A 12,631-nucleotide genomic window follows, 5' to 3' on the forward strand; every position below is an offset into this window, starting at 1 on the left:
AGTTTTAATAATTATTGACCCATAATTTGCTAATGAAATAAGCCTGTCTGAGGGAGCTATTGCTGTGCCTGAATCTGGAATCTAGCAGCCAAGCCTCTTCACTGAGATCAACTTGCCAAAGGTTCTGTCACAACAAGACCTGGAATGCTCCCAGACACTGACAGCCCACATACAATCCCCTAATAGCAGACTGTCCTCTATGAAATAACAGCAAAGACAATCATATCCAAAATTAATACTTGAAGCTTCCGACTCTAAGCATGAACATCATACAAAAAGAGAGGAAAGTTTCCTGTAGCTTCAAGGGATAAATCTTTTAGAAACTAGAGAAGTATGCTAGATCATTATAACATGAATACAGACCAGGACCAGCATCAGTGCACTTCATAAGCTCAGTGAAAAGAAGACACTGGACAGTCAGAGATGAATATCAACAATAGCTAAGACCCCAAATGTTGGTTCAAGTATCCCCCCTTTATGGAGGTAACTCTTCTAGGTTCTGTGGATGGCCCAAAAATTCCTGGTGAGCATTTACCTAATCAGGGTCCTTTGACTTAAAATGACCAAGTGATCTGTGATGCTTCCAGTAAAAACATGATTCTGGATCCCAAACTAATATGATATTATCATAACATGCAGAGGGCAATGACATTGATTTATAGATAGTCAGGTGAGTATCATTTAAAAAAGAATTATCCTAGAAAACTTGCAAAATAACATAAGTGATACCATAAGATACTTAAGAAAGTTTGTCAGTTTATATTTCCTATTTAGGATGATGATATTTGTAATCATTGTAATGTTCTCATTTTTATGGCAGTTAGAAGAAGTATACATATATATAGAAGTTAGTAGACAGAGGGGATGGGTGTGAATTGAATATGAAGGGATAATATCTTTTTAAAAAATGATGAAATTAAAAGATGAAAAAAGAATGTAGTAGGAAGAAAGGGAAAAGGAAAAGTGGAATGGTGCAAAATTTCTGTCATAAAAAAAGAGTCAAGAAAAAGCTTTTAAAGTGCAGGGGAAGAAGGGAAAGAGAGGGTGAGTAAGTGAACCTTATTCTCATCAGAACTGGCTCAAATAGGAAATAACATACATCATCAGGTGGGATATAGAAATCTATCTTACCCTGTAGGAAAAAAGAAGAATAGAAGAGAAATGGGATGTGGGAAGGAGGGAGGGTGAAAAAAGAGAGGTCATATTGAGGGAGGGAGTGATCAGTAGCAAAACACTTTTGAGGAGGGACAGGGTGAAAGGAGAGAAAGAATAAATGGGGGGAAATACAATTAGCAATAGTAATTGTAAAAAAAATCTGAAGCAAGTTTCTCTGATGGAATATTATTGTTCTCTGGAAAATAATGTGCAGGTTGCTCTTACGAAAATAAAATCTGAAAAAATATGATAAGCCAAATCTTCTTTTACAAGTAGAGACAACTCTAAGAATACAGTGGAGGAATACAGTGAAGTACTCTGGACAGATGAAGCACCTAGGACTCAGATATTTATCAAACAGAAAACAAATGCTTCTCCTGTGTCCTTTTCCATTCTATATAGCACAAACTTCCTTGGGTTTTGTCTTGTTCTTGTTGCTGCTGCTGCAACAGATGTTCCCTGATGGCTTACTATGGACAATAGGGAGATAAACAGTCTATAGATATAAGGCATTGTTGTAGGTAACAGATGACAAGCTCATCCAAGTGGCAGATGAAACAAAATGAAAGGGAGAGCAAATAAGATGGGAAACAAAATTTGGATCCAATATGATCCTAACAGATTAGACTCTTGGGCTAAGTCAAAAAATATAAAATTTAATAAGGATAAATGTTACATTAAAAAACTGTATTGCAACATCTATTATACAAGTTCAGGATGAGACGGAGGTATAAATAAACAAACCTAAGAAATTTGGGGAATTGCAGACTCAACAATAGTCAACAACAAAACCAAACAAGGATGCTTAAGAAACATAATGAACAGTCAAATAACATTAATAAAAGCAAGGTGCCCAGAATGAGAAAAATGATCATCCTATTAGTACTGAGTGTTAAGATTACATGTGGAGTATTGAGTAAACTTCTGCATATGACATATTAGAAAAGACAAAGACAAATTAGAGCAGGTCCAGAGATTAAGAAAATATGAAACTGTACCAAAGGATTAGTTAAAGGTGCCAGAAATCCTTACCATCACATCGACTGTGAAGCACCAAGATTTTAATCCAATTCAATATAAGAAAAATTGTCTACCATTTGGAAAGTTGTTATGTGCAAGACAACCATTTACCAGAAATAAAAAGATAGGAAATGACTCAGTTCCTGCCCTTAGGGAATTTACTTTCAATGAAGGAAGTAATATCCAAATTCATGAGTCTGGGTAAATAGGAAAAGAAATAAGATACCCACAATAGAAACTGGACATTGGAAAAGTAGGCCAAATGTGAAAAAATGAGTTCTTCTTTTGACATATAAATATCGAATTGACATTAGTACATCAAAGTGGAGGCTATTAGGAGGCAATTGGGGGTATCAAAGTCAAAGGAAAAATTAAGGTTGACTATTTAAAGCTGTGAGAGATTTGTTTGGTTTGGTGAGTGAGGAATTTGGGGAGGATGAATCTAGAATGCAAATAGCTATAGGTCACAATCCTGATAAAGATAGCATCTCTCCCACCAAGGAAACTATTAGTATGGGGCAGCCTCTTTTCACCACATTCAGTTCAATTTTAAAACATTTATTAAGTACCTACTATGTGCAAAGCACACTGTTAAGACTTAAGGACAATGCAAAGATGGGTCATCTGGTTCATTCACCTCAATTTGCCTAATTCATTGAACTAACTGAATAATCCTATTTTTAAAAATGTCTAGGGATGTCAGTTTGATCACTGTATTTAATTACTTTTTCCAAGGTTAATGGAGACAGGTTAAAAATCGCACCCCATGAGGCTACATGAATTACTTCATCCAATATCCCGATAGCAAAGCAGTCCTTCAAATTTAAAAAATATATGTCAAGTAACTATATGTAGACTTTGGAGGAAACAAATCTATAATTCCTTTTTTACATCCCACTTTTGACTAAGATTACTGCCAATTTATGCATTTCTCTTGAAGCAACCCTGAAACTGACCCATATGCCCCAAAACACATTATTCTTCTGGAATAAGTAGAGTAGAAGGAAGCATAAATTTCCTTAGAATTACCAAGGGTGAGCAATGGACTTTATAGCTTATTATATTTTAGCATTTTTGTGTGTGGGTAGGGGGTATTAGAGGAGATATTTTAAATCATAATTGTTTCAAATGCATTTCAAAAAATTCAAAGCAGTTTGCAGGGGCCTCCCACAGTGGAGGCATTAGCTGGAATATCACTGGATTCTCTGCCTGATGAGTGTGGTGGGCTTCCACAATGTTATGCCCATGACATGGATGAGTGAATAAACCTCAGGCTAAAATCAAGCTATTTGAAGCCCTTCTCTTTAGCTTGATGTCACATGAAATCTCTCACATCTAGTCAACCTAACTGGGAACACACACACACACAGTCTCAGGGGGCTGGTCATAAATTGCCCCTTTCTTGGACCTGGACCAGATACCAACCAGCTGTGAAACTTTACAATGACATTGGGGGAAGAAAGAAAGAGTAAATAGAGAGGGGGACGATTTTTACTTTTGAAAGATTATTCAGTATTCATACATATGTTAATCTGACTGGTAATCTAAAGAATATCAAGATATCAACAGAATTAAGAGCAAAAAGCCATCTAGTACGTCCCCTCATTTCATAGACAAGAAAACAAGAGGACCAGAAAGATTAAGTGATTTGCCTAAATTCATAAATGGGAGAAATGAGATTTGAGCTTAGGTTCTATGATTCCTCCAAGTTCAATGCTCTTTACACTGCACCACCAAGAGGTAGTGTTTGGCTATCTCCCATGATGTTAGGTCCCAGATAAAATAGCCTTCCTCTTTGTCTTTTTTTCACTAATTTCCCATCCTATTTGACAAATGCCTCCCACTGACTCTGCATCATTCCTTAAAGACTAGCTGCCCTCACACATGGTGGTACAGAGCTGACTGAGCACACAATATAAATCCTTAAGAAAGAAATCTGTGTCAAATTAGATTTGCCAATAGATAAATAATGCAATGATGAAATTAATTAGAAAAAAATCCTTTGAAAATTTGTTTCATGTTTCCAAAGCTATGTGAAGGCCCCTTAAATTTTTAGTTAAATTCTACAAGCTTTAGTTATCACTGCTTAAAAATTAGAATCACTAATTTAATTATTCCCAGACTTACTTATTACAATAAGGCTGAATTTCATCATCAGTAATTTGGAGAAATTTAGCAGTTTTTCACATTAATCTAGGGAGACATTTTCAATATATTCATTAGTTGAATTTCATCTAGTAGTCTACTTCCTATTTTATTAGGTCAAGCTCAAATGGGATCACAGTCTCTAGATAGAAACAAAGTACTGGATAAGCTTCTAGAAATGACGATAAAATTTCTTTTCTCTAGATTACCTTGATCAATGAACAAAACTTTTTCACATATAAGTGTGCTTGACAAGACCAAGAAGTATTCCTAGTAAGTCCTAGTTCCAGTCTACTTTGTCTATTCTCTGGATCCCAATAGAGCCATAAATCCAGGGATTTAACCAAAGAGATCATACAATTTAACATCCAGATGTAAAACAAGAATCTTTTATAATTTCAAAGTTTGAGACTCTTCCAGCCTCTGCCTTGGTAATTAATGATGGGAGTTACTAATTTATGATACAAAATACATATAATTCCTTTTAAACGCAACAGACTTCAAACGTTTGGAGAAGTTAATATGATTAGTTAAAAAGTATTCTCTTCTCCTGACTAAACATCTCCAGTTCTCTCAAACAGTCCTCTTACAGCATGATTGTGAATTCCATCACCATCTTGGTCACCATCAATGGGCCAGTTGCCATTTTGGTATCAAGGCTTACTAAAATGTTTCAAGAGAACTAGAAAAAAAAAATCACAGCCAAAAAGCAAAGATCAATAAGCACAGAGAATAGCAGGATCATGGTCATATTTTGGCTAGTGAGTCACAATGGTGACTTGCATTAAGGTTGAAGTGCATGCATACCTTGAAGGTTTTTTAAAAAAAACTCCAAATATTACCTATTCATGCTTCTTCAACTCTGTGAAGTTAATTTTTAATATAGGTGTGTGAGTGCATATACTTATTATATGTTTAATCCAAGCTTTTTATAACATTTTTCCCTATTTACTTTCAGCTTGCCATATTCATTTGATCACTCCAATATGTCAAGATCATTTGGATGCTAATTCTATCTTTCAGCATGTTAGTTATCAGTGTTTGTTTTATGCTCCATAAGATCTGATAGGTGATGTCAGATTGGCTAAGATGACAGGAACAAATAATGATGAATGTTGGAGGGGATGTGGGAAAACTGGGATACTGATACATTGTTGGTGGAGTTGTGAAAGAATCCAGCCATTCTGAGAGCAATTTGGAACTCTGCCCAAAGCGTTATCAAACTGTGCATACCCTTAGATCCAGCATTGCTGCTATTGGGCTCATATCCCAAAGAAATACCCAGGAGGGGAAAGGGACCTGTATGTGCCAAAATGTTTGTGGCAGCCCTTTTCATAGTGGCTAGAACCTGGAAGATGAATGGATGTCCATCAATTGGAGAATGGTTGGGTAAATTATGGTATATGAATGTTATGGAATATTATTGCTCTGTAAGAAATGACCAGCAGGAGAAATACAGAGAGGCTTGGAGAGACTTACATCAACTGATGCTGAGTGAAATGAATAGAACCAGAAGATCGCTGTACACTTCAATGTTGTATGAAGATGTGTTCTGATGGAAGTGGATATCTTCAACATAAAGAAGATCCAACTCACTTCCAGTTGATCAATGATGGACAGAAACAACTACACCCAGAGAAGGAACACTGGGAAGTGAATGTAAATTGTTAGCATTACTGTCTACCTACCCAGGTTACTTATACCTTCGGAATCCAATTCTTAATGTGCAACAAGAAAATTGGATTTACACACGTATATTGTATCTAGGTTATATTGTAACACATGTAAAATGTATGAGATTGCCTGTCATCAAGGGGAGGGAGTAGGGGGAGGGAGGGGATAATGTGGAAAAATGAATACAAGGGATAATGTTATAAAAAAAATAATTACTTATGCATATATACTATCAAAAATTTATAAATAAAATTTAAGAAAAGATCTGATAGGTGATAGACAAAATTATATATGTATATGTACATATACATATATATTAAATATAGACAGATACACATACACACACTCCGTTTATGTCTTATCACTGATTTAAAAAATGTTGCCAAAAAAGGACAAGACACTCTGGCATATTCCTGAAGTTTTTCACCAAATTGACACTGATCTATAGATTCTCACTCTTTGGGAACTGTTTTTCAATTAATTCAGAATCTATTTCTTGACTATACAATCTTCTAGTTCATCTCTCTGCCTTGTCCATGAAGATCGTGAGCAATTTAATCAATTAACTTGCTAAAATAAATGTAAATTTCTCCTAACCTAATGTTGTTCATTCACTGTCATGTAAAACTCTTTATGTCCCCAACAATCATAATACATCATGTTCTTCTATGTTCTACTATCTTCCAAGTTTGTTTCCATGATACTATCTATCCTTCTCATCTTCTGCTACTCTCTTCTTTTGCCTTCAATCTTTCCCAACATTAGAAATCTAGTCTTCTCATTATCTGGTCATTTTAAGTTTCAGCTTTATTAATTGAGCTTCCAATGAATAGTCTAAATTGATTTATTTAAGCATTACATCATTTCATCTTCATTGTTTTCCAAGGGACCATTAAAAATATTTTCTAGCACCACAATTGGAAAGCATCAATTTTGTGCTGCCCAGCTTTCTTTATAGTCCAACTCTGACAGCCATACATCCCTTCTGGAAAAAAACCATTGCTCTGACTATACAAAAACCTTTGTATTTTTAATGATGTTCAGATTTACCATAGTTTTCTTTCTAAGGAACAAATGTCTTAATTTCATAACTGCAGTTACTATCTTCAGTGATCTTTTGAGTCCAAGACTACAAAATCTAGTGCTGCTTCCATTTTTTTCTCCCTCTATTTGCCAGTAAGTCATGGAATCAGTGTCCATAACCTTAGGATGTTTTTATAGGTTAAGCTTTAAGCCAGATTTTATATTTTCCTCTTTCACCCTCATCAAGAGGCTTCCTAATTCTTCTTTATTTTTTGCCATCAGAGAGAGATTGCCTGCATATCTGAGATTGTTGTTCCTTCTTCTGGCAACCTTATTCTAGATCTTAGCTCAGTCAATGAACTAGAAGTGGATTTTTTCCTGGGACTCCCTTGCATCCATATTCCCACTGGAAGTTGTCAATTTGGTCACTAGTTCCTCTGTCTCTTCAAAAACCTTTCTATATTTATGATAATTCTTGGTTTGTATATTACTTTTTTATCTGACCCTTTTAACCTTATTCAAAAAAATGGAAATAAGGTTTATCTAGTAGGTTTTCTTTCAGTTTATCCATAGATAATCCATGTAATTCTAATTACTAAAGTTTTGTCAGAAATTAAAAACTCAAAAGGGCAGCTAGATGATGCAGTACTTCCTTGGAATCAAGAGGACCTGAGTTCAAATGCAGCCCCAGACATTTACTAACTGGTTCCATAATCCCCCTCATAATTTCTCCTACTTTCTTAATAGCTCGTCGGGGCTTAAGAAGTTAATCATATTAGAGGTGGTGAGGCACTCTCTTACAACCTCTTTCCTTTTCTTGGACTTTAATTCCTTGCTATTTATTTTTATTCTCTTCTCATTTTGAATGACACAGAGGAAGAATCATCATTAATACATTATGTATTCCAAAAGTATGAAGTATGTCACCTGTTTAGATTAATTTAATGTTGATCATTTACAAAGCAGAGCTCTTCTCTCAGATCTACTGAGAATCATTACTTTGCAGCTATCATCAGATCAAGTATTAGAGTTGGGGAAACACTCAACAAAATAAGTGAAATGAAATGCATAAATCTCTAAGACCTCAAACATGCAAATATATATAAAACCAGACCACACATATGTTGAAGAATATATCAAATTGTACTAATCATCCATAAGTTAAAAATAGGGCAGAGAATATGGAATCAGTTCCTTTTCCCAGGCCATCAGTGGGGAGTTAGTGTATTTCGTAAAGGAATAAGGATCACAGATTCAGCCCTGAGCTCCCAGCTAAGCAAGCAACAGCAGGATGCCAAGAGCAAACTGCTGAAAAGACTAAAAACAATATAAGAGCTATTATGAAGCTAAGGATAACCAGAAACTCAAGAACACAAATGCAAAAATAGTGAATAAATTAGATAATACCTATGAGAAAGCTTCAGAGAAGCTCTATTCTACCAAAAAAAACCCATAAAAAACATTAAAAACCCAAAATCACTTATAACATACTTTTATGTTTAATTATTAACATTTTCTCCATCACTTTCTTATGTCTACACAGCAAACAAAACAAAAAACAAACTCTGATTTGCAGCATTTGCCAGTTTCCAAGATTCAAAAGATCACACTGAAAATTTAACAATTGGTTCTCTTATGGCTGGCTCCAGCATACCTTTTTCTCTACAGTGAACATTTAATGAAATAAAGTATCTCCAAGCATACCTAGCAGCAAGATCAGATTTGCATTGAAACCTTAAAATATAAACACAAAAGGAAATAAAGAAACATAAAAAGATAAATTCAAGTGAGCAAGTAGAAAAGGCCTTATAAAAACGAATTGTTTACATTCTATCGAGGAATGGGAAGATAAGCATTCACCAAGAACTATAATGTAAGCAGGAGACAGACAAAATCAAATAAAGATGGAGATCTTGGGAGTGTTTTCTGTAATGTTTTGATGATCTTAATAGAAAAAAGGAAATTGAAAAAGGTATTCTACTGGGGGGTGGAGAAAGAATGGGAAGGGGAATTATTCTCACATAGTAGAAAGGCAAAAATAAAAGTCTACACAAGGAAAAATGATCAGTCCAATGATTAACTACAATTCCAGAGGACCTGTGATTCAGAATGCTACCTACCTCCTGACAGAGAGGTTTTGGAATTGACTTGTAAAATGAAAAATGCATTTTTGGACATGGACAATATGGGGATTAAAAAAAAAAAAGTTTGCTTAAATTTGCATATTTAGGGTCCTTTTCTTTTTTCCTAGTGGAGGGATGAGGAGGGAAAAAGAAAAGGTAGATGCTTGTTAATTGAAACAAAAATTAAATTAAATTTTTTAAAAAGTGGAATTTGTTTTTTTATAAAAGTACCACCAGAGAAATAAAACATGAAAAGAAAGTAAAGCAGCATTCACTCTGTCAGGGAAATCACTATGTCTTCTTTGATAATATTTCTAAATACTTAACTAATTAACCTTTGTTTACTGCAAAACAAATAAATAAATAAATAAAGTGAAAATATTTGACCTCTCTCACAAACAATAGAGCCTCTCTATCCCCCCTTTCCCTATCTGTACATGCAGCAAAAATTGTCCATTTTAATGAGGTTTGGATACAAGAGAACAATCCTGTTGTCCCTTTAAAAATGCTTAAATTGAAAATCTCTGTGTATAGTTATCTGGATACAATTCTAAAATGCCACCAGCTTTACATAAAAGCTAAAAGACTGGAACCATGAAAAAAAATTGGCAGTTAGCAGAAAGTACAATCACTCCTCATTTATCCAGCCATATCAGGAAATGAGCTCCTCCATGTATGTGATTTTTTTCCAGGATAACTGAAGCTGGTCCCTTCGGGCACCAGTACTCTGAGCTTGTGCTGTTTTGATGGAAATCTTTCTAAGATGTATTACACACTTTCCTGCCTTCTTAAATAGAAGATCCTGAATATAATTTAATCCTGTGCTGATGACACAAGGTTGCCATTATCAATATCTGTTTGTATACTGTACAAAAAGTACAGTTATACCTGTAGGGGATGCTGAAGCAAAGAGAACTACTTACCTTGATACTGAAAAGATAAACAAAGTGCTTCACTTGGTTGGTTCTATGTCTATTTTTGAGTTTTTGCATCTTTTTCTTCACTACTATGATTTCAGCCAATGCTTCTTCAGCTTAGTAAACATCCAATAGCTTCCCCAATCCAGTGATTAATCAGAGGTTTCAATGTTGGACTATACTGCCAATGTTATAATAAGTTAAACAAGAATCCCAAAACTAGTAAGAGCCTGAATACTTGGAAAATGGAGCTTGATGGTAACTTTTTACATCCTGAGAGACTTTTCCTTACTAAATTCTGGATTCAGGACTGAGTGTTAGAGACTATCATAAAAGTATCTCCCAAAGAAAGGAGTGTTAAAATTATATCATTATCATGCTTATATGTTGCATATGATTATAGGATAATGAAGAGGGACTGGAGTAATGATTTCATTGACATAGGAAACTCCCTTTACCAAGAGAAGTCAGGCCTTTCTCTGCAACTTAGAGGGATATCATCAGGTGCTCACAAGTTGGTCAGAAAAAGCAATATAAGGACACTCTCAAGGTCTCTTTTAAGAATATTATAATTGATTTATGACATGGGAGACACTGACACAGGACCTCTCTGCATGGCGTGCCCTCATCAGAGCAGTTGCTATGCTCTATGAGCAAAGCAGAAGTGAAATAGCCCAGAAGGAACACAAAATGTGTAGTTAGAGAAGCCACTCCAAATGTTTAAAGGAACTATTTATGTCTGCTCTGTGGCAGAACATTCTATGCTCTTATTGGTCTGATCAGCCACAGTTAGACACAATTCGACTCTAACACAGTGATGACATTTTGGTCCTCTTCAAGAACAAAGGACAACCAACCAGAACGTTGAAGCTTAGGTGATCTGCCCAGATTCATAAAGCCTATATGTGTCAGAAAGAGGACCAAAGTCCTTTCCTCTTGATTTTGCCTGTATATTTATGTGTGTGTGTGTGTGTGTGTGTGTGTATGTGTGTGTGTATAGTGTATGTGTGTTATGTATATGTAAAAGTTGAAAACAGTAACTGGGAAAATGTTATGCAAAAAGCCAAATATATTGAGTTATGCTTGACTTAATTATATTAATTTAAATTTTCCTTAAACCATTTATTTTATAGTTGTTTTCCTCATTCCAACAGGCCTTAATTGAACTCCTCTATTTTCTTCACAGTCATCTCCATAGACTATCTGCTTTAGCCTCCAGGCATACTATACTTTGAAATGCTTCCTCTCACTCCCTCTTCCCCTGCCCCCCATCTTCCCAGCAGCAAAAGTGCTCACGTGGATAATCCTTTGGGTGAGTCTTTTCTGACCAATTTCCATAAAATGTGAGCCTGTATTTAGCAGTTCCACATGCACAGCAGTCTAAGATCGGTTTATCAGTCACTCCATCGAATGTTGAATCTGAAACAGAGCAGAAAAAAAATGTCATGAGGTTGGAAAAGAAACCCCAACTCTTGTTGGAGAGCCATGACATCACAGATAAGGCAACTTCATTCAGATACCCAGCAGAAATTAAACATAAAACCTACCAGCACTCCAGATGAGGGAACCTTTCTATCTACAGGTTTTATCTGAACATGTATGCCCTGTCTTCCAGTTTTTTAAAGGAAATATGCAAACTCCTATGTTTCGTTCAATGCTTCCTGCCACAATCAAGTTGTTAGTCACAACAAGGGGTCTCTGAAGGCTTGGGCAGAGAGCAGAGAATAAAACAGACTGGAGTAGTTCAGCTGCACAAATGTAAAAGAAAGAATGCTTAAACACCATTTCTTTCTAAAATTTAATTGTATTTCCCCCAGTTACTTGTTAAGAAAAAAATTTAGCCTTCATTTTTATAAGATTTTGAATTCTAAATTTGTCTCCTTCTTTCCCTCTCCTCTTCCAAAGATGGTAGGCATTTTTATATAGTTTATATATGCACTGTCATGTAAAATATGTTTCCATATTAATCACAGTTGCAAAAGAAGAAACAGATCAAAAAGAAAAAATACAAAAAAAGACTAAAATAATAAAAAAAAGATATGCTTAAATCTGTAGCTGAGTCCCTCAGTTCTTTGGTTGTAGATAGCATTTTCCTTTCTGCATCCTTTGTAGTTGTTTTGAATCACTGTGTTACTAAGAGCCGAGTTATCTTCACATAATGTTGCTCATACCGTGTATGATGTTTTTCTGTTTTTGTTCATTTCTCTTTGCATCAATTCATACAATTCTTTACAAGTTTCTCTGAAATCTGCCTTCTCATTTCTTATTGCAGAATAGTATTCTATTATATTCACATATTTAAAATACTATTTCAAGTTGCTTAGTTGCAAGTACCAATGGTTGACAGATTCCATCAAGAAGGTTATCTTGTCCCTAAAAACCCATGGTTAAGTCCCTTGACTTTATTTCTCTGCTCAATAGTTGCTAAGTAATTAATTTGTTTATGAGTCCTTTCCACTCCCATTTTTAGTTATTGATGGTTAGCAAGGAGAGTCATATGAGCAAATTGTCAGATTCCCAGCCTTTATTTTCCTGCATCATGAACACAATTTCACTCAATGTGCAATCATATTC

General features: G+C 35.1%; 1 protein-coding gene across 1 annotated transcript in view; it reads right to left on the bottom strand.

Annotated features, from left to right (window-relative positions):
- The window catches only part of SPON1 (spondin 1), a 362,466-nt gene that overhangs the window by 181,535 nt on the left and 168,300 nt on the right, over positions 1-12,631 (bottom strand). The window contains 1 exon segment of the mRNA XM_074275432.1: positions 11,354-11,476. Coding sequence (XP_074131533.1) covers positions 11,354-11,476 — 123 coding nt within the window.

Source organism: Sminthopsis crassicaudata, chromosome 6, assembly GCF_048593235.1.
Source record: "Sminthopsis crassicaudata isolate SCR6 chromosome 6, ASM4859323v1, whole genome shotgun sequence".
In the NCBI taxonomy this organism is placed as follows: Eukaryota; Metazoa; Chordata; class Mammalia; order Dasyuromorphia; family Dasyuridae; genus Sminthopsis; species Sminthopsis crassicaudata.